The sequence below is a fragment of the Homalodisca vitripennis genome, chromosome X (assembly GCF_021130785.1).
Source record: "Homalodisca vitripennis isolate AUS2020 chromosome X, UT_GWSS_2.1, whole genome shotgun sequence".
NCBI classification, from domain to species: domain Eukaryota; kingdom Metazoa; phylum Arthropoda; class Insecta; order Hemiptera; family Cicadellidae; genus Homalodisca; species Homalodisca vitripennis.
In genome coordinates this window covers 60112367-60139726 of record NC_060215.1, presented here as the reverse complement: position 1 = coordinate 60139726, position 27360 = coordinate 60112367, and the positions used below count along the sequence as shown (strand labels likewise).

The window sequence follows — 27360 nt, the reverse complement described above, 5'->3', positions numbered from 1 at the left end:
TAAAACAGAGGAAATTGTATTTAGTTTATGTAACTTAGATGATAAGACTGTGAAATTGTTAGGAATTACTAAATTAGACTGTAAATTGGGCTGGCATCATCACACAAGTAACTTGTGTACTCGCTTATCTAGAGTAGTGTTCCTACTAAGTAAGCTAAAACAGTACACAAATGACAGTTTAGTCATAAATGCATACTATGCCTTTTTCCACTCGCACATATTGTATGGCCTAATCCTGTGGGGAAACGCCCCTGGTGCAAAGGAGGTTTTTAAATGGCAAAAGCGAGCAATCAGATGTGTTTCAGGTATTGGCTTTCTGGATAGCTGTAGATAACATTTTACAGAGCTAGGCATACTTACTCTACCCTACCATTCTAGTCTAATATTTTATGTTGTACAACAGTAGGCCTTTTATATTTATATTTAAATTTTTAGCATAGAGTATATTTTATGTTCCTATTTGACAATGTCTATTACAATGTTGTATGATGTTTTAATGACAATAAAGGATTGATTGATTGTACCCTACCATAGCCTACCATTCTAGTCTAATATTTTATGTTGTACAACAGTAGGCCTTTTATATTTATATTTAAATTTTTAGCATAGAGTATATTTTATGTTCTATTTGACAATGTCGTATTACAATGTTGCGGTAATAAAGTCTATCTGATGTTTTAATGACAATAAAGGATTGATTGATGATTGATGATTGATGATTGATGATTGATGATTGATGATTGATTGATTGATTGATTGATTGATTGATTGATTGATTGATTGATTGATTGATTGATTGATTGATTGATTGATTGATTGATTGATGATAAATGTCCCACCCTAAGCCTACTTCCCTACTGCAGAATAGACTGTACAAATGCGTAATAATCCATTTTTAGTAAATCAAATGTTAATATGTTAATGTAATAACAAAGTTTTTTAAAAATAAAAATGTGTTTCCTCAACTTACTTCTTATATGATGGATATGAGCTGTCCATTTCAACAGATTATCAAAAAATACTCCTAAATACTTGTACTCAGATACACGCTCTACACATTCACATGACATACAGCCAACCACTCCGCCACAAGTGTGAAGCCTCAGGTGTAAATTGTCCGGATCATGACCCGTCCGAAGTGCCACTGCCATGCACTTTGTTTTTTTGACGTTGATGGTGAGTCCATTTTTGGTCAAACCAGCGTTTTACAGTGTTTACACCACGCTCAGCCGCCCCATACACCTCTGGCCAGCTGGGACCCCTCGAAACACAGAGCTGTGTCATCCGCGTATAAAAATATTTTACCATTTGCCATATTTATTTTACCTAAATTGTTCATATATATCAAGAATAATATAGGACCTAAAGTACTTCCTTGAATTACACCGTACTGTATGGTCTTCCTCGAACTCAGCTCCCCCTGAATTGTGACCACCTGAATTCTGTCTCGGAAATAGTCTTTAAACCAGTTCAAGGTTGTATCGTGAGCCCCCAAGAAATTTAGTTTCTTAATTAATAAGTCCTGATTAATTGTGTCAAACGCTTTAGCCAAATCAATAAATACCAATAGAGCCTTCCTGTTTTTGTCCACAGCATCATGTAACTCTTTAGTCAACAAATATAAAGCATCATTCAAATTCCTATCCTATCGCTCCTAAATCCAAAATTGGTTTTGATAAATTATATTGTTGATTTTTAAATAATTCACAAGTTGGTTCTTAACACATTTCTCTAAGATTTTTGCAAGTACACTAGATAAGTAATAGGTCTATAGCTTACACACTTATGTTTTCGGACCCCCCTTAAAAATTGGAATAACTTTACCCACTTTGAAAACATTTGGATAAATCCCTTTTAAAATACTACAGTTAAAAATATGTAACAGTGGTTTTATTAGTTCGGTATAATATTATCTTTGACGATCCTAGCGGGAATCCCGTCAATCCTCCGGAGCGGAGCCCCCCTGAGTTCGGTGACACTCCGAAAAAATATCATCCTGAGTGAGGGGAACCAACCTGAGGGCCGAATCAACTGCGAAGTCACCATCATCAATAAACAAGCTCAGTCACGGGGAGGGACAGCACTGGCTAGCCCTGCCCCAACACTGACATAATAATCATTGAAAGTGTCCGCAACCTTAATCACGTCACTTTTATCAGGCTCTCCCTATTCCCTTCCAAAAATGGGTCAATTTTTGAAAGCTTCTTTTCGTTTAGTATTACCGGTAATTTCGCTAATACTTTTCCATAGGAATTTATTCTTGTTCACGTTAATATTATTACGAAAATATTCTTCTTTAGCCGTTTTAATAAGGTTACTAAGTACATTCCGGTAGGATTTTAAAACTGAGCAATAAGAATAGGATTGAAAGGTTGTTTTTTTAATTGTTTGCTAATCTTATCTCTGTGTCTGATCGACTTAACCAATCCTCTAGTCATCCACGGTTTTATTTTCATTTCGTTCGCGGGAATGTGTTTTATCTTCTGTAGAGTTTTTCAATATTGTCTGTATCTGATGAACAAATAGCTCGCTAGAAGTGTTGACGTCGTCTGTTTCAACTACAGACTCCCAATTAGTTACGGAAATGAGATGTGCTACTTTTTTGAAATCTATAAAAAATGTTATGATATGTTTTACTAAGTTTAGAATTGGTAATATTGTTATTAATTGCAGCAACTGTAAAATAATGATCCGTCATTTCTGCTTTAATTACACCGCATCTTACATCTTTCGTGGTACGTGAGTCGACAAAAATATGATCAATGCAGCTACTTGTATTTGTGGTGACACGAGTGGGTAAGTTAATACCACAGACATAGCCCGCGCCGTAGAGCACATCCAGGTAACGTTGCGACGTTGGGTTATGTGTATCCGGCAGAATACAGCAGTTTCACGTCACCTATCAGCCAGTGTGTCCTGTCCCGAGGCCTGCTTATCACAATACGACTCCAGATTATCAATAAAACAGTTCAAGGTTCAAGGTCAGGTGATGGACTGCGGTACACAGCCAGGATACTGTGCCGGCCACTACCAGTTACTATGTCTATTTTAATGCTAGTTGCCCTGTGTAAACTTACTTCCTCACTACTCACATTCAGATTTTCCCTTACATACACAATCACTCCATCATTCTGATTCCTACGCTTTTTGTTAACTAAATATCGTACCTATGCATTCGCTCAAACACGCTACTTTCATCCATCCAAGTCTCCGTTAAAACTATATAATATCAAATTTCTGGTTATAACTACTTAATATTAACATGAGCTCATCAATATGCTTTTTGTAACTACGAATATTACAATGAAATATTGTCATTAAGTTATCAGAGGCACTGTAAACATCATCATTCTTGAAAAAACAAAAGGAATTTATTCCCTCAAATTAATTCGGTATTAATCGCAAAAGAGCCAATTTCTTCAATAAGATTTGGATTCATTAAAAAAGTATATACCCATGGCCGACCCACGCAAAAAAAAACACATACAATGCTTACAGTAATACTTAATACTAAAAGTCTGTTCACTTATATATAGATGTTAAACGTGATAGTACATCCATATGAAAAACTGGATTTAATAAATACACTAAGTATGTGCCTTATATTCATTTAACTTATTTTATAATTTAGGTTTCTGAAAATGTAAAAATTACAGATACCTAAATTACAATTACACACACAATTACAGACTCCCATCATATTACATCATAATTGCTTTTACTAAGTAATATAAGGACTTCAGTTCTAAAGATTGCGTGCGAAGCCGCGGGTAACAGCTGTGATTGTGGATCACATAACTGATCAATCGTAAACACGGGCATACTGTATGTATAAAGATGGGACAACTTTTTCACCAGAAAAATGTGTTGTATATCATGGTAACTGGTCATCATGCTTGGTGAAAATTGTAAGACACCACATATGGCTATATCCTAACTAAAAGATAGGCAGTCACACTGTATGTTTACACATGAGTTAACCTATTTATAATGTATACAAATGTGTTACTCATTTTAACTAATTACCGACACAAGGACACATGGCTATAGCTGAATAATCTAACATACAGGCACACTGTATAAATATATATGCATGGATCAACTTATTTAAAAAAAATTCAAAACGTAACCCACAGCAATTCATGTACTTGCTTGGCCTTATTCATGGAACAGATGAATATATCACACATTATGCCTAGATGCTTTACTATATGTACATAAATCAAGTACTGGCACCTTCTAAATGAGTTGTAACGTAACAGTAACTATAAAGTGAGAGTTTCAATAATACAAACCTCCTCAACATTGATATTTTCCTTAGCACTTGTCTCAAAGAGTTGAATTCGCATTTGGTCTGCAAAACGTTGGGCGTCTTCGGTGAGTACCACTTTTCTATCAGGCGCATCATTTTTATTTCCAACTGTAATATAAATTAATGAAATTATATTACCAACTGATTAAAACATCCTCCCATTTCTTTTTTTTGCTTGATTACTGTAAATATTAAACATTTTAATGTATTTGTGTGATAATGAAATTACTCTATCTAATTAATCAAAGGTGTTCCAAAGAAACAGTCTGTAATTTGTGATACAAATAACTACATTACATAATTTCTAGATATCTAAAACTTTATTAACGGATATGGTCTCTCTCTATATTTTTATATTTCTCATTAAGTCTCTGTACTTCAATTGAAAATACATGTTTTATTTAACTTTAGATACTTATTAGTCAAAATCAAAACTGCAATCAGAACAATATCAAGAAAATAAGCAGTGGGGGTCTCTTTTTAGGGCCCTTCTTTTACCTCCAATTCAAAGTCTTTTATTCAGTCAGTGGAGTTTTGTAAAGCAAAAAAACAGGGTTTCAAAGGATGGTTCATCACAATACAAACAGCTGCTTAAAAACATTAAGTCAAGATTCTTTAATTCTGTTATAGGTTATCTCATTTTAAATACCAGTTATAAAAGTATGTAAAAACAATTGGTATATTTATATAACTGACGTAGGGATTGTAGCCACTGTGACTTGCTCAGCCCGGCCCACACTGGCATTTTCGGCCTGCCTCCACGTATTGCCAGGTGTTCCCACCCACAGCGACCATCCAGTCAACGCTTGCTACATCACCACATGTGCACTAAGATATCTGGTTGTATTTCCTCTAAATTTATATTTAAGTGGGATGACAAATGTTGCAACATTTTGGTGAAAAATAGATAACTTAGACAATGACTGACAGCTCCTTGCTTTAGTATGCCTACTATCTCGAGCAAAATTATGTAAACTATCAGGTGATGAGGTCAGGTGATGTACGTTCTCATGGAAATTGGTTATGTTATTTATATGAGTCAGCGCTCAGATAAGACGGATCGTTTAGAGATAGTGCTCCGGTCTCGACCATAACCTACAAAACTCTTTCAAACGTGCCCGGTAGTTTTATTTGCGGGGTTTTTTATTCGCGCTATAGGCTATTTGATTATCTGCTTTATATTCACCTCGTTTTTTACAACAACAGATATACAATGGCAAATTGTGGTATTTGCTTAAGAGCTATTGGTGATAAAGTGAAGATACAGTGCAGTGACTTTTTCAAGGAATTCCACGGCGTTTGCTTAAAAATGAGCAAGGCGGATGTGGAATGCATCTCCCAAGATGGATTGGTTTGGAGATGCCCATCCTGCAGTGAAACGCGGAGAAAGAGCTTAAGATTTGATTCTGAGGCACAAGAGGGTAAATTTACTTTGGATGATTTAATGAAAAAAATTAATAAAATAGTTGAAAACCAAAGGAAGCAGGAGAGCAGTTTCAACCAGTCCTATGAGGCCTTAAATGAAAAGCTGGAAGAAAATACAAAAAGTGTGAAGGAGCAGACTAACTCAATTGAAAAATGCTTAAAAATTATAGATAACCTGATTGATGAAAATAGAATACTGAGCAAAAAGGTGTCAGAGTTGGAAAGGCGTGTGGAGGATATGGAGCAGTACTCCAGGATGAATACCGTCGAAATCCATGGTGTACCGATGCAGTCGAATGAAGATGTTGTGAGCGTCGTGAAGGAGGTTGGGAAGGCCCTGGACTTTAACCTAACCGAATCAATGATCGATGCGTGTCAACGGTTGGGCAAGAAAACGGGTCCGAATAACTCGCCGCCCGGAATTATTGTGAAATTTGTGAGACGTCTTGACAAAGATGAACTGTTGCGAAAACGCTGTGTGAGGAGGGACTTCTCGACTCGGTACATGAACTTGAACGTGGATAAACCCGTATACATCAACGAGGCCTTGTCACCGGCGAGAAGACGTCTGTTCGCGATGGCACGGGAGATCAAGCGGGACATACAGTACAAGTACTTGTGGGTGCGAGGTGGAAAAATCTTCCTTCGTAAAGAAGAATCTGGGACAATTACAACAATAACATGTCAGGCTGACCTTGAAAAACTGTAAGTTTTTTTTTAACTCATTTCACACAAAAAATTAGATGTAGGCTAGTGTTTTCATATCAATGAGGAATTGCTTTTTATAATTTGTATTTTTATAATGTATTTGTTGCACCTTTAAGTTTATTTTCTCTTTAAAAAAAATTGATAAAAAATTTAAAATCATTCATCAAAATATAAGAAGCCTAAGAAGTAATTTTGATTTTTTTCTAGCTGAAGCTATTGCGAATAATATTGAGCCAGATATAATTATTTTATCGGAGATATGGATCAATGAAATAGAATCAAATTTTTATACAATACCGGATTATAAACATTTTTTTAAGTGCAATGAAACATATAGGGCTGGTGGAATTGCTGTTTACATTAAAAACTCATTTGTAAACGTTAAATGCCTAGATGTGAAGTGCGATACAGCTGACATTCTTTTAATCTCTTTTGAATTTTTAAATCAAACTTTTCATTTATTAGCAATATATAGATTAATTTTTCACTCTGTGGAAGTATTTATAAATGAACTTCGACAATTTTTTTGTAATGTAAATATGAATTTTAAAAATATTAGAAATTTAATTTGGATAGGAGATGTAAATATAAATTTAGTGGGAGTGAGGGAGTTAAATGCGGATACTGACAGTTATAGAACAGTGATGGCAGTAAACGGGTTTGAGTGTTTAGTCGAAGAGCCAACACGAGTAACAGATCAGTCTGAGACCTGCATTGATCATGTTTATGTCCGGGTGGCCAACAAGAACACGGTTTCTGTGGATGCCGCGGTTATACATGCCGGCATTACAGATCACTCTATGGTTCAGGTTAGCGTGGCGGTGCGGTTGTTGGGTGGCGGGGGGGAGGGGGCAGAGCCGGTCTCGCCCTCCACCCCTCCCGCGGCCCACTCACGTATATGCTACGCTCTCCTCAAACAGATGTTAAATAATGCCGACTGGTCGGATGTATACAAACATTCTGATGTGTCGGCTGCTTTTGACTCTTTCCTTTCTATATTTCAACAATTGTTAAATCAATCAACTTTTATCGTCGAGAACTCTTTTCAGTATAAGAAAATTAAACCCTGGATAAATAATGTGATTTGTTCGAGGATTAAGAGAAGAAACTTACTCTTCAGTAATGTTAAAAATCATCCTTACAACGAGAGCCTAAAAAATTATTACCTAACATTCAGGAATAAATTACGGAACGATATAAAATTATTAAAAGATCGTTTCTATAGAGACAAATTTAATAAGTGTGAAGGAAATTCTAAAGCAACATGGAAAGTAATAAATGAAGTAACAGGACAAAATAAAGCAAATAGAAGTCAGATAAGGCTAGAAATAGGCGATATGACAGTTTCTGATTCACACATTATATCAAATCGATTCAATGAGTATTTCTTAGATATAGTGAATAATTTAGATTTGAACAAAAATGTGAATGATAATTTCTTGTCTATGCACTATAACAATTATTTTCCATGTAGAATGGAAGTTCATTCGATTTTTATTGAACCAGTTTTAGCTGAAGAGTTGCTGTGTGTTATAAAATCTCTAAAGAATAACACTGCGCCTGGTATTGATGGAATAAGCACTTGTACACTAAAGGAAGTTTCTGAAAATATTTTAGATGTTTTTCTGTATATTTAGCTTCCAAACTGGCATTTTTCCAACTAAATTAAAAACCTGCTGTTGTCATACCAATTTTTAAGAGTGGTTCCAGTTTATTATGCAGTAATTATCGTCCGATATCATTGCTTTCTTGTTTCTCTAAGGTTATTGAGAAGGTAATGAAGCATAAACTTATGAAGTTCTTAAGTAAAACAAATTCTTTTAGTACCAAACAGTTTGGATTTAGATCCGGACTAAACACTGAACATGCCTTATTAAACTTTTTGACCAATGTTTATGATGGAATTAATGACGGAAAAAATGTTAGTGGCCTATTTTTAGATATAAAAAAAGCCTTTGATACAGTTGACCATAATATTCTTTTGGAAAAGCTTTATCGGTGTGGCATTCGGGGAGTTGTATATGATTGGTTTCAGAGTTACTTGCTGAAGAGAAAACAATGTGTCAAAATTAATGCTGTATGTAGTGACATGGGGGTAATTAAAAATGGTGTACCACAAGGATCAGTTCTTGGAGCTATTTTATTCATAATATATATAAATGATTTTTGTAATGCTCGCTTTCATGGTACTTTAACATCTTTTGCGGATGATACTGCCTTGTGCTATGCCAGCAAGGATTTGGACTCAGTACGAGTAGCAATGAGTCGTGACCTTGATGCGATACAGTGGTGGTTCACTGTGAATCATATGCAACTGAGCGTTGAAAAAACAAAATACATGAATTTCTCTTTAAAAAAAGAAGTTAATTTTTCAGTACCGATTTTATATAGGTGTGCAGATTGTATTAGTCAACAAATTCATTGTAAAAAAAGTAAATGTTCTGTTTTGGGTAAAACCAGTGAAATAAAGTATTTAGGTGTATATGTTGATAGTGAAATGAATTGGAAGATACATATAAGTAAATTAAATAGTAAAATCCTAAGGTTTTTTCTATTTTTTAAAAAGTATGTGTAGTGAGAGAGTTTTGCGTACAGTTTATTTTTCAATGGTGCAGAGCAGAATAGAGTATGGAATAGTATTTTGGGGCAATACATATATTTCTTACTTGAACTCAATATATCTACGGCAGAAGCATTTGGTAAGAATAATCTCAGATAAAACTAAATATGAACCTTCTCGTCCATTGTTCTTAGACCTAAAAATTTTTCCTCTGAGATATTTATATGTATTCAAAGTCTTAAAACTTTTTTACTGTAGAAGTGGAAATATTCCAGCCAATGTAAATACCTATAAATTGAGATTAAGAAATGCAAAGAAATTTACAATACCTAAGCCAACAATATCTTTTTACACTAGAACATATAATTTTATCGCACCAAAGATTTTTAACCAAATACCTGATTATATTAAATATTCATACAACAAAAATATTTTTTTGAATAGACTAAAATCATGGCTCTTTCATTTGGAAGATATTGAGTTTTTGTTTAATATTATACAATAGCTTACTTATTCAGATGATCAGTGTTTATCAGTAATGTATGGTTAATATTTGTATGTAAATATTTATTTATTGTTAATACAGTTGTGAAGTCAATATTTTTGTTTTTATTATGTATCTGTAGTCTATGTTCTGCTTCCTCGTGGATGGTGGTACGGGAAGTCAGGTGTTGTTATTTTCTCTTGTTGCAAGTTGCATTTGTTTATTTTGTTAATTGTGGATAAATTTTTTGCTAAGGCACAACATGTTTGTTTTTTTGAGACTATCTTTGTCAATTTTCTTTAAAAAATAATTTTTTCTGAGTGCTATTGTTTTTTTTTTTTTTTTTGTAAGTACTGTAAAGGAACCTCTGAACAGGCTTGCCTTAGAGGCCCTAGATTTTCTTAAATTTCCTTCTTGTGTCAATATTTACCTACTGTAATATGTACATACTGTATATTGTAATAGTTAAGGCTGTTTTCAAGCAAAACTACTAAGTTAAGTAATAAAATAATGGTCAGCCTGACAAGAGAATTATTAAATGTTGAAATAAAAGTGTACATTTTGTTAAATGTTGAAATTTAAGAAAATAAAATTCTTTATTCTTTATATCTGTTATGTTATTAATTTTGTAACACTGAACCTTTGTTATTGTTTTCTCTGCTCTATTTTACTGGGTTCTTCTGTAATTAATGTGCTAAAATAAGTGATAGTGGTGATGTTAATGAAAGTTATGTTGATGAGTGATTACATGTGTTTTTATTGCTCTTTGAGTTGCTGTTGTGTATATTGGACATTCTATGTGTGTTTTTGTTGCTCTGAGCAATGCAATGGTCTTGTTCACATTTTGTCTTATCAACTTAGCTAGTAAATCTTTACCTCTTCTATTACAATGAAAACCATGATTTGTATATTAATTACGCTGAATGGTTGACAAATCTATACAACCTCTGATATTAGATGCTGACATACATTTATGTAGTTTTGCATTTACACAGTGAATAGCAAAGTTTTCTTTTGGCCTGTCAAAACAGAATGGAATGCTAACAACACGTACAGTTGTTTTAGATTCTACATTTACTATTTTATCCAACTTAAAACTATATACAAGTAATTCATGATCCTTGACTCGATCAGAGTTAATGCTTCCACAGAGAGATATTGCATGGTCTTCAACTGTAAAATTAGACGTTATCTTCACCAAGTTTTGAGCAACAAAGTTAAAGTTTGCACCAAGATTTGTGACAACTACCACAGCTGAAAACTCAGCTAAACATCTGGAAGTGGATAACAGGGAAATAAGCAACCCAAGGGAAGTGGCAGAAAACTTCAACCATATCTTCACCAACATAGCAGATAAGACAATTGCCAACAACACACATCACATAAAAATAGCCAACAACATACAAGTACAGTCTATGAAAAGCCATCTCATACATCTGCCAGACACTGACATAGAAGAAATTCAAAGTATAATCAAGAGCTTCAAGCCCAAAACCTCATAAGGAGTGGATGGAGTCTCATCCAAGTTATTACAACACTGCTGTGAAACTCTTATATCACCTCTGATTTTCATAACCAATATGTCACTAAGATCAGGAAAATTCCCAATGGCCTTAACCCATTCGTGACTGAATAAATTACTTTTATTTTTGGACCACAGGACTGGATATTTTCCATGCTTTCGTGTAAGAACAGGTGCACTTTGCATAACACTTACTGTATAACATGCTATGAATATTATAAATTTACCTTAGTTATTCCTTGTTATTATATGAACACAAAATGTTAGTTTTTTAAAATATACATATATTTACACTATTTACAAATTTTTATTGTACTTCTTTAGAAGTTGGTTTGAGTGTGAAACACCTCAAAACATGTTTCCAGATGAAGTGGAACATGACACTTTTTACACTGGTACACTGTTTCACTTCTTTTCTCCTGTGAGGCACAAACTTTACATTTTCTTGAGGGCCTGGCTTTGGTGGTTTGAGGTATCTTTTCAATAAAATGCCCCCAAAACTTTCCTTGAAGGCGCAGTGGGGATTCCCCACAAGCGGGAGGCCTACCAGCAGTTGATCTGGGAGGTAGCTGCACATTCTGCAGTATTTCTCTGCCAAATTAGTTCTGAATGTTGAGATTGATTGTTTTTTCCCAGTCATTATATTATGCACTGTTAGACAATTATATATAGCAACATCAAAGAGATAGAAAAAAAATCTTTTTGTATCCTTTTACGGTTCTTCGCATCACTGGGAAGGAGGACAATCTCTGATCTTGTTTATCAACCCCACACATTGATTGGTTATAATCAACCACAACATTTGGTTTGAGAGTTGATTTTGGGTTAGGCCTACTTCTTTCTCTTTGAGAAACGACATCTACAAAGTCCGGTCGCTCATGGATAGTAGATAGCATTGTGACATCCTTCCTGTCCTTCCATTTGAGACACAACATGTTTTGGGTGGAACTAAAGGTAAGCTCTCCTTTTTTCAACTTCTGTTTTTTCATATCAGCAGGTAAATTTTGCCTGTTGGCCCTGACAGTCCCCAAAGCATATGACTGTCTCTCCAGAAGCTCCTTGAAGAGTTTTGGTGAACTGTACCAGTTGTCCATGAACAGTACACGCCCTTGATCCAAAAGATCTGAACATAAGTCCAAGACAACTTGTTCACTGACTGAGAACTCTTGACTAAGCCTAGCAGTAGTTTCTTTCCCCGTATAGATTTTAAAATTATAACAGTACCCAGATTTTGAATCACATACTTTATAGATTTTTATCCCAAACCTGGCTCTTTTTGATGGGTTGAATTGTATCCAAGAAAGCCTTCCCCGAAACATCATCAAACTCTCATCAATACAAATATGTCTATCAGGGGTGAAAATCTTTTTGAAAACTAGTAAGAGATAATCAACTATGGGCCTGATTTTTCTCAATTTGTCTGTCGGGTTTAGAGACGATGAAAAATGGAGATACCTTGAAATCAATTTGAACCGGTCCCTTGCCATGGTTTCACCAAATATGGGCATACACTTTACTCTTCTAGTGGACCAATAGTCACTAATTGTAGGCTTTGGATTCTGGGCTAATAAGATAACTAAGGCAAAATATGCCTTTAGTTCATTTACAGAAATGTATTTCCATTTAGACACTCTGTTATTGTCTCCCTCTCCCAATCCTAGGCTATCACTGGCATATTTGTTCGTTTCATTACATACCTGAGCCCAAAAGGTTTCGTCACAGAAGTAATTGAACACATCTGATTCAGTGCAGTTTTCTCCTAAAAGCCTCGAAATGATAGGATTTATTCCATGATTGCCGGTAAAACGCATTTTACTAACAGTATTTGGTCCAACACTCCACGCAAAATCACAAGGCCTGGCCGGTGGGTTTTCGTCACTTTCATTATCACTGCTGTCATCGTTTGTACCATCATACATTTCATTATTTTCATGTATTATGTCATCTTGTTCACTGTCACTTTCCTCATCACCACTTTCATCTAAAACATTAGCAACGTAAGCCGCAAAATCATCCGAATTTACAAACACATCATTCCGGTCGCGAGACGCCATCTTGACTGTCTACAAACGAAAGAAAGCTGTTTTGCCAAGATGATTTGAGGCAATATCAGATGTTTTTCAGCAACGAAGAAGAAGAAAAGCGTAGACAAAAATATTGAGAACAAAATATGCAGCAAATGTGAATGCCTCTGCGATCTATCGGCAATATATTCAACTACGTCGATGTCGTGTCTAGCGGACGGGCGCTGCCCGTCTTTAGTCATTGGGCCGCGCAAAGTGAAGGACGGAAACTGCCCGTCCAACGTCTTGAATGGGTTAAAACTAGCCAAAGTATATCCTAAGTTCAAAAGCGGAAGTCCAAAGCAAGCCAGTAACTACAGACCAATCTCTCTCATCTCAACCGTCTCCAAAGTGATTGAACGAGATGTACTTAAGAGATTGATGGACCATTGTGAACGACGTAAGTTACTGACGACAAGACAACATGGCTTCTTAAAAGTACGATCAACTACTACTGCAATACTTGAACTTGCTGAGTATGTAATTGACCACCTTGAGAAAGGAGAACTAGTTACAAGTATTATGCTTGATTTTAGTAAGGCATTTGATTGCCTTGGCCATAACTTAATTTTAAACAATCTTGACAACCTGGATATCAGAAGGCCTGCTCTAAACTGGTTTAGGAACTACCTTGAAGAACGCAGCGAATTGATCAAAGAAAAATAAGTAAGAAGTTTATGTACGAATTTCGGTTGAATGTAAGTAAGTCAAAATTTTAGCATTAGGAAACTGCCACTTGGTCTTTTTGTCAGTTACACAAGTGGCAGCAAACTGCCATTTGGTCTTAAAAGTGTTAAAAATTCATATTACAATAAAATAATTCTTTGCTATTTTATTAACTTAAACTTAATTGAAACTAACTATAATGACAAGAAATTATAAGGTGTTGTACAGTTATTAGGTCTCAATAGAATCCAGCTTAGAACAATTACAATTTTGAAAGAATGGAATCACCCCTTGATGACAAAGGGTTCACAAATGGTATTTTATTTATATACCTATACGTACCTAATATCCTGTTCACAACCTCACAGTTTTGTTCAATTTCATGAAGCCATCTCTTAACATTTGCGAAAGACTCACCACTGGTTACATCGTAAACTACAATCACACCATGCGTTCCTCTGTAATACCTGCACAGAAATATGATTAGCTAAACTATGAAAGCACGTATAAAAAACATGAAAATATACAAATATATGTATTTTTATAATGATTGCTGTTTTTAATTTAGGAGAGAGAAAAGTGTTGAACAGACCACAACTGCAAGTGTATACGAGGTCCAATCAAAAAGTATCCTACCTTTTGGTGCAACGTAAAACTGAAGTTACCTGAAAAAAGCTGGCGTTAATTTTCTTCAAAATAAGCACCCTGAGAAGCAACACAATGATTCCAGCGACGTTTCCACTTCTGGAAGCAGTCTTGAAAAACACTTTTCGGTATCGCCATGAGATCGGCCGTCGTTTTTTTCATAATTGCTTCTTGACTTTCAAATCTGGTGCCTTTCAATGGTTTTTTGAGGTGGGGGAAGAGCCAAAAATCGCATGGAGCCATATCTGCAGAGTACGGAGGCTGAGGAACTTGCGGAGTGCCGTGTTTCGCCAAAAAAGTTTGAATGAGCTGGGAAGAATGAGCTGGCGCATTGTCGTGGTGTAGCCGCCAATTTTGAGACGCCCACAAGTCAGGTCTTTTGCGGCGAATCGCATCTCGGAGACAACGTTGGACACTTAAATAGTACTGTGCATTCACTTGACCCTCAGGGGCATATTCATGGTGCACAACTCCACGGTGGTCGAAAAAAACAGTAAGCATCACTTTGACATTGCTTCGAACTTGCCTTGCTTTTTTTGGCCGAGGATCCTGGGGAGACTGCCATTGTGATGACTGAAATTTGGTCTCAGGGTCATATCCATAGACCCAACTTTCGTCTCCAGTTATTATCGATGTCAAAAAGTCCGCATCATCCTCACAACATTGCAGCATGTCCTCGGCAACATCCAATCGCCGTTGCTTCTGCTCGTCTGTCAGCAATTTTGGCACAAATTTTGCGGCTACCCGGTGCAATCCCAAGTCATCCGTTAAAATTGCTTCAGCTGATCCGAAACTGACATCTAACTCAGTACTTACCTCCTCCACAGTCATTCAACGATTTTCACAGATCAAAACTTTTGCTTTCTCGATGATTTCCGGAGTTCTACTTGTTTTTGGTCGGCCCGAACGCACGTCACTTTCTGCCGAGGTTCGACCACTTTTGAAACGGTTATACCACTCTTTAATCTGCGTAACACTCATTGCCTCATTTTCGAATGCTAGCTGAATTTTCCGAATGGTCTCACTTTGTTTTTCTCCGAGTTTCACGCAAAATTTAATGCAATAACGTTGTTCCACTTTTTCCGTCATCTTCACAGTTAGAGAAAACCGATACGCGCACTTGACTTATCAGTACATACTGACCCGTCTCCGGCGAACCAGTCGGGGGATCAAGATAAGACTTTGTACCTTTCCTTATCATAGTAGGAACTATTGTCACAACAAATCTTATCTCATTATTGGCAGCAGAAGCCGCGATACACGACGAGGTCAGATACTTTTTGATTGGACCTCGTATAAAATGTATGGGAATTTATTTCACTTGTGTTGAAGTTAACCTAAAGTTTCTTGCTTCCGATTGTTTGAGCAATTCTGTGACCTAGCTCTGCAAGTGGGCGATACAGTGAAATGATTTCAGAACTAGCCACTCCAATCAGAAAATATGACACAGACACAGTTGTTAAGTGCGCTTAACAAAATTACTATAAGAGATCTCTGGTCTGTCCGCAAATTCCAAAACAAAAAAATCAAAGGATAGGCTTTAGGGCATTGGGATAGGAATGTTTGGAATTACACCTGCCAGTTCGTGTTTACCCCAGTTTACGTCTAGGCACAAAAAAATTAGTAAAAAAAGCATGAACACCCAAAACAAACGACAGATGAAAAAATTAAATAATATTTTTATTATTATTAAGTCATATTCGAAAAAAGCAGTATCAAGAAATTTCCTTCACCTCCACAACAAAGTGACTATGAAAAGTGTACAAGCTAATTAAAGGAGTGACTAAGTGTTTCCCTGTTAAGCCTAAGTTTGTTTAATCTTAGTTGCCTTAGCTCCTAGAGTCAGCAATTATGTCTGTTAAGACTGTTAAGTCATTAGGAGGGAGAGAAGTATCCTCTGGACCCACCCAGACCTGGAAATTGAGTTTTCTAAATATACCTTGACAAGGAGATGTCACACCACAAATGACTTTGAAATATCATGATTGAATCACTTTGACAAATGTGACATTAGCCTCATTTTCACTATTGTTATTCTTTACATTACTTTTGTTTGGAAACTAATTCATAAAACATAAAACTAACAAAACAGCTCAATAAACCAATAAGTAACATTAAAATAATATAACAGCATAAAAACAACAAGTATGATTTAGCCTAATTTAAGTTAATACTAGGATTGATAGAAGTCCATTCGGAAGCTAAAACTTTAAATGCTTAGGTATGACATAAAAGTTTTTGAATTATCTAAACTAATGAAAACACTTAAATAATTATGTAGTGGGCAGTACAAGTGTGAAATTGTTTCCAGTATGCTGATATTTGTGATAGTTTAAGCATAATGGTCGCTTAAGTTACGTTTCCCATGTTATATCATGAAATTATATGATAACAGTTTATTTTACACATTTTCAATGTATTTTACATTATGTATGTGGAAAAATGTACCACAGAATTAGACATCCAAAATAATTCTTAAGGGTCATAAACAGTTCAAGACTACTTTATGTTTCACATCTCTTTTCATACAACAACAAAAATATGTATTTAATTTGTATTACATATTGTTCTTAATATGATAAAAATCATGATCTTATAAAATTCAACTATAATACTTACAGATATAACACTCCTAATAAAAATATGTAACGCACTAAAGTTTCAATGAAGATTAACAATAATTTTGAATTCATTATTAAAATGCATTATTTAATAAATCCAATAAACTTTTTGATAATTAGATTTTAGAAATACTGTTTTAGAATTTTAATTAACTTTCCTTTAAGAAAATTACCCTTAAAATGCACAAGCCTTATTCATTCACTTATCACCTATTTCCCTACTTATTAATCAGTAATCTATAATGCTCAAAGTGGCAATTTTATTTTATGATAGAATAGGGAAATTGAAGTAGTAGGATACACAACTTCACAAACTGACTGAAAATCCATGGAAATATTAAGAACCAGTAGTAGAGAAACGACCTTCAAAGTTACCTCATTAAGACCAAATAAAAAATACCAAAATAGACCTATGCTAAATTTAAAATACTTTACACAGCGAGATGTAAATTTTCATTGAATAATTACAACAATTAAGTTTTTGTGATATCGATAGAGTAATTTCCCTTAGAAAAGAATTAATCATCAGCCATGCTTATTTTGGCAGGGATTGAAACAAGAGGTAGCGAAGGAGTTGGAGTCACTAATTTGCATTAAGTAACTTACGTTTAAAATCAATTCACCTGAAAAATAAATGCCTGAATTTAAGATAATTTTATGATTGTCGTAAACTTCTACTGTTAAATCATTATAAATCATTTCAGTGCCATTAACCTTAGGGATAATTATTTCCAGATTGTATAAAACAACTACAGGTATTTGTAAATTGACCATTGTTCAAATTCAAATTAAGGTTTCTTAGTGCTCTCGTTGAACAGCAAATTGTAAAAAGAAAACCCAATATTTTATCATTTCATTTCGTGGTGTATTCTTTTCTTCAAGTCACTCAACTAACTGTGTAAACAGGGAAATGGTTTTCGTATACTCAAAAGATAATATCAATATGTATGTTTGACTATTCTCTCCATCTATATCTTTAAATTGGTCACATGTGTTATTCTTTAGAGTGGTAACAATTTAAATAACAAAACCTACACGAAAACCTTTTAAGATTTTGACTGTGGTTTCTCACAACATCCTGGCAGTGATTTTGTATGCTTGTACAAAATATGGACTTACAAAGACTTACTGATATTTATCAACAAAATACCAGACTTACAAACAAGTGCAATCTTTCATTTCACCGCACAGCATTTGATACTTTAACCCTTTTGATACTCTTATATTTGGTGAACTGGGACCGCCTGCCCGGCCATTGGTGGTGGTTCGGAAGTCATCTTTAAGCCGTTGGTCCCCAGGTTAAGTGTTAGAGAGGGCTTCTTAGCCCTAACTTCGCCTGGTAAAATAATACATTCTTTACTTTTACTTTTTTTACTTTACTTTTTTACTTTTTTTTACTTTACTTTTACTTTTACTTTACTTTACTTTTACTTTACTTTTACTTTACTTTTACTTTACTTTTACTTTACTTTTACTTTACTTTTACTTTACTTTTTTTACTTTTTTTTACTTTTTTACTTTTTTTTACTTTTTTACTTTTTTTTACTTTACTTTACTTTTTACTTTTACAACTCTGAAATTTTGTTTCCTGTCAAAGAAATCTGCCGCAGAGACTATTGTAATGCTCAAGACTGCTTATGGGGAAGCTGCCTTAAGTAAAACCTGAGTTTACAATTGGTTGACTCGTTTTCAAATGGAGAAATGTCAATTAAAGACCAAACCCGTTCAGGACGGCCCTCAACATCAAGAACTGACGAAAGCGTCAACAAAATCAATGCCCTTGTTCATGAAGACCGTCACAGTACTATTGATCAACTTTGTGAGATGTCTGGAGTTCAATTCAGAGAATTTTATCTGAAGATTTGAACATGGAAAAGGTTACAGCCAAAGTCGTCCCTCGCCATCTCACAGACGAGCAAAGGGAGCGTCAACTTCAGCTCGAAGAGGACCCAGAATATTTTTCCAAGGCTCACACCACCTTCTCTGTGTTACAGTTTTTGACCAAAACCGGCATGACACCAATCGTCCATCCTCGCCTACTCACTGGATTCTAGCACCGTGTGACTTCTTTTTGTTCCCCAGACTCAAAAAGGACATGAAAGGAAAGCGTTGTTTTGCTACTATGGAGGAGGTAAAACAAAAATCGCTGGAAGGCCTAAAGGACATCCTGATAATGGAATTTATGAAATGTTTATAACAATGGAAGCATCGTTTGAAGAAGTTCATTATAGTCAATGGTGAATACTTTGAAGGTGGTCAAAATTTGATGTAAAAATATTGAGAAATAAAGAAATTATACCGGAATTCCCATTTTTTTTTTTACCCCCTCGTGTGTGTGTGTGTGTGTGTATATATATATTTAAAGTGCCTTGGATGTATTTTCATCTTATTTCACAAGGTCTCAGTTTCCAACTTTTGAAATATGAGAACAATCTTAAGTTTTAAGTATGTTTTTTTGTTTCTTTTAAAACTTGAAATATTAAATATTTTAAATGTTAATAGTTGAATAAAAGTATAAAATCATCTAGTAAAGCATATTAATTCCTTAACTGATTATAAAACTGTCTTATAAATCATGATACATTTCCATTCTTGTATCTGGAAGTAGTTTTTGATCATTCAAAGTGGGCAAATACACCACATTAAATGATCAATGTTTTACACCACATGATCAAACAACGCAAACTAGTATCAAAAATAGATATTTTTTCAAATTAATCTTAGGTACACTTGATGGTTACGGGAAATATTACTTTTATTGGTGTATATTACTTTTGTAATGCCATTTTTTGGCACAACTGTAAATTTTCATGATTAAAGAAGTACTAAGATGAATTCTCTCCTTCAGTCTCTGTCTCTCTTCCTCTCCCTCCCTTTCTCTACCAGTGTCTTTACTCATATGATTTCATAAGTAACAGGACACAAATCTTTTAAAACCCAATGTAACAGACTATCTATCTGGTTCACCCACTCCTACTATATTTATCTTTACAACTAAATTTACTCCGTTACTATAATACATTTACATTGAACTTAATCAATCAAAGATTACACACACATTAACAAAACACTTAACATCACAATTTATACAATAAACTATATTGCGTTATAAAATAAAATAATTTCATAACAGTTATTTGAAAAATACATTATAATATGCTTACTTAACATTTACTAATGTGAGATAACATTTAAAAACTAAATGAAGAAATAATGAATAAAAAGTCCAAAATATGATATAATATTCACTGTAACATTTTCATTCAAATTTAAAAAAAAGAGTATTCATAATGCATATCTCTGACCCATGGTTTGTAGTTCAGATTTATCAGTGAGGAATTCCTAGTTGGTGAGGTGAAGGTTAAGAGATAGATACAGCTGGTGACGAGATATTCATGTACTGTCCTCAATCTCTGCCCGCCACCTGAGCTACATCATCTGTACTATTCCCTCAAACTGTGCCCCCATCTGAAGTACTTTAAAATGTATTATGGCACCATGATATTGGCATATTTTTTTCCCAATTTCTTCATATACAAAAATTTTCTGAATTTAAAAACGATATAAAACAAGAAAGCAGTTACGCTCATGATTCACTAGATAGCAATATCATGTAAATTTATGTTTAAATTGTACAAATTTGATTTTTCAACCCCTGTTTAAAATGTAAAACATAGTTTCAGGTATTACATTACTTTTTAAATATCTTCTATTATAATATCTTTGAGCCTCAATTTCATCATTACCACAACAGCCCAAGTCTTGAGCACTGCAGTATACATAAAATGCTGGGAACCACTGCAATATAATACAAATACTGGGCCATCAAACAGTATCGCTCACAGATAACACCATATTTACATAGCATAGTTCCATTTTAAACAGCGGTGTACCATGCCTTCATATTCAACCAAAACGCGTTTATATTCAACAGTGGATCTTTACAACCACACTTTCAATGGTATTAATAAAATTGTTGACTTTGTTCAACTGTTCAAACAAATTTGATTTATAGATTCACTCAAAGAAATCTGTATTCAAATCACAAAAATCGAAACCTGAGCATATATTAAATATGAAACTAAATTATGGTTTTCAATGAATTTTCAAAACCTTAATTAATCATAATAATAACATTGAAAACAGGGTGATAACACATAGAGATCAAGTTCAATACATTGTTATTGACAAAACTGAATACAGATTGGTGAGTAAACCGACTTGTAAATAGTTTACATTGCAAAAAGAGATACATGGATATAACACTAGAAATCATTGTACAAACAACCCTTAGACAAGATTAAGTAAACTAGATCCAGATCCATAAACTATTATAAGTAAAGCTGTACAACAAGCTTACTTTAAAAATTTCAAACTTGTCATTTTATTCTTTAAAAACTTAAATATCCATGTAGCTTTTGAAAACACTTTTTTAAATTATAAAGAGGTTGGTTCTTTGAATACAGCTTTGTAACCATTTTGATCCATAAAACTTACTCCAAAATAAATAAATATCAACAATCAACTATGTGTTAGTTATTTTTCCTTATAATTCCAGTTAAGGATGAAATAAAACTGTTAAGGCATGATACTTTGAAGTACTTTGCAAGTATAATGATGTAAATTTATTTCTTCTCAATAATTTTGTAATTCCTCTCAAACAAACTGTTGATACCTACATGACTGTGTCCCTGGCTAATGTGACTAAAGTTTGGTTTAAGTTCAGAAGCATTTTGTTAGTGTCGATAACTAAAATTATTATAGAAATTAATTGTATGTTTGTTAGTTTGATTAATGTTTGACAACACATATTTTGCTTAAAGAGGAAACAAGAGCTACTTGTCATCCGCTTTTAACATGGGGCTACAGTTTATAACTGCGTTATAAATAAGAACTCGAATCAAATCCATAAATATTTCACTTGGATTTTAGTGTCTCGATGCTAGTGAATTGTTAAAATTATTATTATTAGTAATAATTTTCATACTTCATATTCAGTATACATTTCCATAAGAAATTCTTTAATTAATAAAAATAATATGAAACCATAATGTATTAAGAGATAATCATATATTTAACAATCCATTAGCATTGAGACGCTAAAATAAAGTGGAACATTTATGAATTTTCATTTATGATTTATGATTATGGATTTATGTTGAGTTTCTATTTATAATGCAGTTATAAACTTTATCTGCACATTAAAACGCAGCTTAAGATGCACAGCTGGCAGCTCACTAATATGCTCTCTTAATGTACTTAAGTACATTCAAGATTATTAATTCTTATTTCAATCTACTTCACAGCAGAATCGATAGTGTGACTGAATACCTAAATGAGTTCAGAGACTTATGAATATATCTTAATATCACCAGAAAAGGTTGAATGCCTTTTCAGAACAAATGTTTTGGGATTTTACACAACAGAAAACAAGATTTCCCTAATTTTTGAGTTCTAGCTCATTGAACGAAACTATTAGAATACACGCAGCAGTTCAATAAATTTCCTTCAAAATCGATAGGATCAAAAATGCTAACAGAAATATAAAATCTAAAAACTTCCTTAAGAAGAGGTGATGAAAAAGATTAGAGAACAAATTGTTTGAAATTAAATATGGGTGGTATGAATGTAATAATAGCAATTCACAGGAGTAGTACTGCAAGAACATATTAATCTCTGATATAACAATTCTCCAAAGTTAACCTATATTACTAAAATCTTCTGTGGAGTAACTGTTTGAACACACATTTTTCCTCTTCTGGTTGAATTACCACAACGCCCTTCTGGCGCTACCTGGCTGAACTGATTTGGCTCCTCCATGACAGGAGAATACTTTCACGATTTTATTATTTTTACAACTCTGAACAAAACTGTTATGTGTCATACATTATCCTAAATATTATTAAATTCCCTACAATATGGTGGTATTTGAAACATTATTAGGCCTAGAGGGTAAATTAAATATAAACAAAAACTCACTTGTACAAGAATTGTTTGTATTATTACATAACAACAAAAGTACATGTCTTGTACAAAAAACTGTATAAACAACATAGTAATATGTCAGTAAAACAGTATTTGCAGAAAGTTACAAATAGGTCCAATAATTCTATAAGACAGCTACAGAGTTTACAAAGAACTGTATAAACAACATAGTAATATGTCAGTAAAACAGTATTTGCAGAAAGTTACAAATAGGTCCAATAATTCTATAAGACAGCTACAGAGTTTACAAAGAACTGTATAAACAACATAGTAATATGTCAGTAAAACAGTATTTGCAGAAAGTTACAAATAGGTCCAATAATTCTATAAGACAGCTACAGAGTTTACAAAGAACTGTATAAACAACATAGTAATATGTCAGTAAAACAGTATTTGCAGAAAGTTACAAATAGGTCCAATAATTCTATAAGACAGCTACAGAGTTTACAAAGAACTGTATAAACAACATAGTAATATGTCAGTAAAACAGTATTTGCAGAAAGTTACAAATAGGTCCAATAATTCTATAAGACAGCTACAGAGTTTACAAAGAACTGTATAAACAACATAGTAATATGTCAGTAAAACAGTATTTGCAGAAAGTTACAAATAGGTCCAATAATTCTATAAGACAGCTACAGAGTTTACAAAGAACTGTATAAACAACATAGTAATATGTCAGTAAAACAGTATTTGCAGAAAGTTACAAATAGGTCCAATAATTCTATAAGACAGCTACAGAGTTTACAAGGAACTGTATAAACAACATAGTAATATGTCAGTAAAACAGTATTTGCAGAAAGTTACAAATAGGTCCAATAATTCTATAAGACAGCTACAGAGTTTACAAAGAACTGTATAAACAACATAGTAATATGTCAGTAAAACAGTATTTGCAGAAAGTTACAAATAGGTCCAATAATTCTATAAGACAGCTACAGAGTTTACAAGGAACTGTTATGATAAACTAAATCACTGTCAAGGAAGAGACTGATAAACTGTTCATATATAAGTCCGAGACATTATCCCTAGGCATAAAACATTCAATGAATGAAGACAACAAAACTGTCAATAGATGTGTCCATTAGCAGTTCCAAACATAGCCGTATGATGCCAGGACAAAGCAGAGAGCAATATGATAAATGAGTTGATGGCGATCAGAGGTGATAGGATAGATAGCACAAGGCTCCCTGTCAAAGCAATTACACGGGTGAGCATTAATGATTCATTAGGAAAATACTTAAACACTACTCTAATAAAATTGTGACAACCATATTTTTATAGTATGTATTAATAAAAGCACTTATGAAATAGATTTATATTAGATTATAGATTACACTTATGAAAAATGTAGATTATATATACAGTATGTATATATTGTATATATAAATCTACATTTTTACAATAGAACATTTCTATTGTAATTCATTATATGTATTTAATACACTTTTGTTATTATGTAATTTCTTAAAACTATTTAATTATTATTAAATGTATTTATTAAAATTTACCAAAATACTTAATCATTATGTAATGTTTATTTCCAACAAGAAGTGATTTTTTTTTTTTAAATATCTTAATTTAAATTTAACTTAATGATCTTCAGATTAAGTAGCTTTTTATACGTTAATTTAATGCCATAAACTAGTATTATATTTCTACAACTGTAGTTCAATACTAGAACGGATATTTTCATGCAAGATGGGATAATCAATTGTAGTTACTTTAATGAATGAATGGTTTTAATGTTGGCTGTAATATGTATTATATACAAGAAAAGTTTGCTTTACATAATTTGAATGCTTCAACAAATATTTCTATTTGAGCGTCTCGTACATATTCTCGTAGTTTCAACAGTTCACACACGAGTACTAAGACCTAAATTATTTACATTCTATTGTATTAATAAACTATCACTACCAGAGAAAAAGCTTATAAAATTTAATATTGTATGATAAATTAATATACAACATAATATTGTAAAACTGTTTCAAACATGTTTCTTCATATTCTCGGAGCAAGTTGTGAATTTTACTCACCTGCTTGACTAACACTGTTTATTGTTTTGATTATAAAATTGGAAATGTAATAAGATGTACAAATTCTGTATCAATAGTATTACATTGCAAAATAATTAACATTGTTATAGTACCTATAATCCAGCCATGGACAGGATTAACGCATAATTCTTACTCACATATTGAGTATCAGCTTTATTTTATGCACAACTGGTTACTTTGTTGCTGAGATCTTACTAAATACTGAACAAGCTGCATAATATAAAAATAAAATCTATAAAAAACTGTTCAGGATGTAAACACAGCAAAAAGGTTTAAATGGTCATAGAATTACATCTTATGAGTGGTCATGCTGGCAATTCGAATTGGAAAACAAAATTACAATGGAGATGAAATAACACTTTGTGAAAAAGACTAAAATCTAAAACATTACATTTTATTTCACTAGTTTCAAACACTTGCTTGGAAACTAATCTTCACAACACTTCTTGTCTGTTGTTTAACTTGTTCTTGTTTTGAGAATACATAAAGCTGTAGATACTTTATCTATAGTTTTAGTGTGAGATTGAGAATATTGTTTTTATAGCCGCTGCTCTGTATGGAATGTTGTTTTCAATAATAATATCAATAAAGAAATTGATTAACTGGTTGGTATTTTGTATAAATGTATATAGAACTAGTCATTTTATTACCATTTGCATATCCAACACTTGATCAAATGAAAACAATAAACAAATTAAAAGTCAATGCTAGACCTATTCTATGTAATTTGGACAATTATGGCTTCCAATCATTCATCTCACTTAACATTTCTGTAGCCTATATATCTTTAAGAACAGTAGCTATGTGTATGTAATTGTTAAAATAAAAAAATCCACATTTAAACAAAATATGTCTGTAAAATAGTGCATATATGTACTAATTTATAAACTGTGTCACAAAATAATAGTTATACAACGTAACATTGAAAACTACTCCTATGATTACTTTAGTCTCTTTTAAGGTTTATTTGTCTAAGTGTATACCAAAGTGGGACTATTTTTCTAGTTTTATTAATACCAAACCATTATTAATTATGGAATTTAAATGTTACTGAAGTGAGTTCTCCGTATTTACTAATATATATGTATAACCTAAATTAAATTTAATAATTAATGTAATACTATTTATAAAACAATTAAGCACACAATTTAACAGTTCTGTACTGGCCAGTCATGTGTGCATTTAAAAAGTTGCTGAAAAACATCTGCAAAATAGTTAGTGAAGTAAATGAAGACAAAAATAAAATATTGTCACAATTATGATAAAGATAGATTAAATAAAATATTCATTTAGCTATCTTTTACTCTCTTCTTGGAGTGGTGTTAATGAATACTTAAATACAGTTTTGAAAAATAGAAACAGGACAGTGTGTGTTACCCACTAGAGATTTTGTTAGTTCATCCACTAAAGATGTTCAGGTGCCATGAATACAGAAATATTTTTGATATTCCTTGTAGAAGAAATAACAAAGATAAGATATCCTTGATATTTCTTGTAGTAACAGAGATAAGATAGTCACAGCACCTAAATTATGTAATAAAACAGTCATGCTTGCAGTAACTGAATGTTATAATGAAATGCAACCAAGATAACTTCTTTCAATCAATCCAAACTACAAACCATCATTGTTTGTTGGTTTCCATAAATATAAAAAAAATTGTTCCGTACAGATAATTAACATAAAATATACAACGGTATGTACATAATTTTTATTCCTGTCCTTTGCAATTAATGATTTTTTTAACATTCAAATCTAGATATCCAACAAACAAATATATCCTCTTAAAATGTAAACAAACACCAGATCAAGAAAATACTAAAAACTGCTTTATATCTGATGACAATGTATATAAAATAACACAATCTTCTTTACATAAATACAAGTCTAACTAAAACAAAGCTTAATTTAAATATTTTATACTGTTTCAAATGATATAATAACTCACATTTTAACAATTCCCATAATTTTCAATAGTTATTAAAATATCAATTTAAATACTACAAACAACAAAAGTCCATTATACTTTAAATAAACATAAACTACAAAATTTAAAGTAGATACAACAATAACCAGCAAATTAAACGCTTTAGTAGTACTTTAGCTTGACCATATGTTATATTGGTCTATACCTCATTACTGAGCAACTGATCATTCTATGAATTCAAGTGTTTTAACTGACAGTTTACAATTATGTCCAAACAAAAATAAGAAACACATCTATCAAAGCCAAATGTACTCTAGATTGTGTGCAGTAGGCCAACTATCTATGTATACCGTAAATTATTTGTCATGTCTATGTATAATTTAC

At 33.0% G+C, this 27360-nt stretch overlaps 1 protein-coding gene across 1 annotated transcript in view; it reads right to left on the bottom strand.

The window, feature by feature from the left end:
* The window catches only part of LOC124369053 (ras-related protein Rab-35), a 56669-nt gene that overhangs the window by 19757 nt on the left and 9552 nt on the right, over positions 1-27360 (bottom strand). Inside the window, exons 3-4 of the mRNA XM_046826754.1 lie at positions 14083-14207; positions 4296-4420 (exon numbers count right to left, since the gene is read on the bottom strand). Of these exons, the coding sequence (XP_046682710.1) occupies positions 4296-4420; positions 14083-14207 (250 nt within the window). The remainder of the gene's footprint in view (positions 1-4295; positions 4421-14082; positions 14208-27360) is intronic.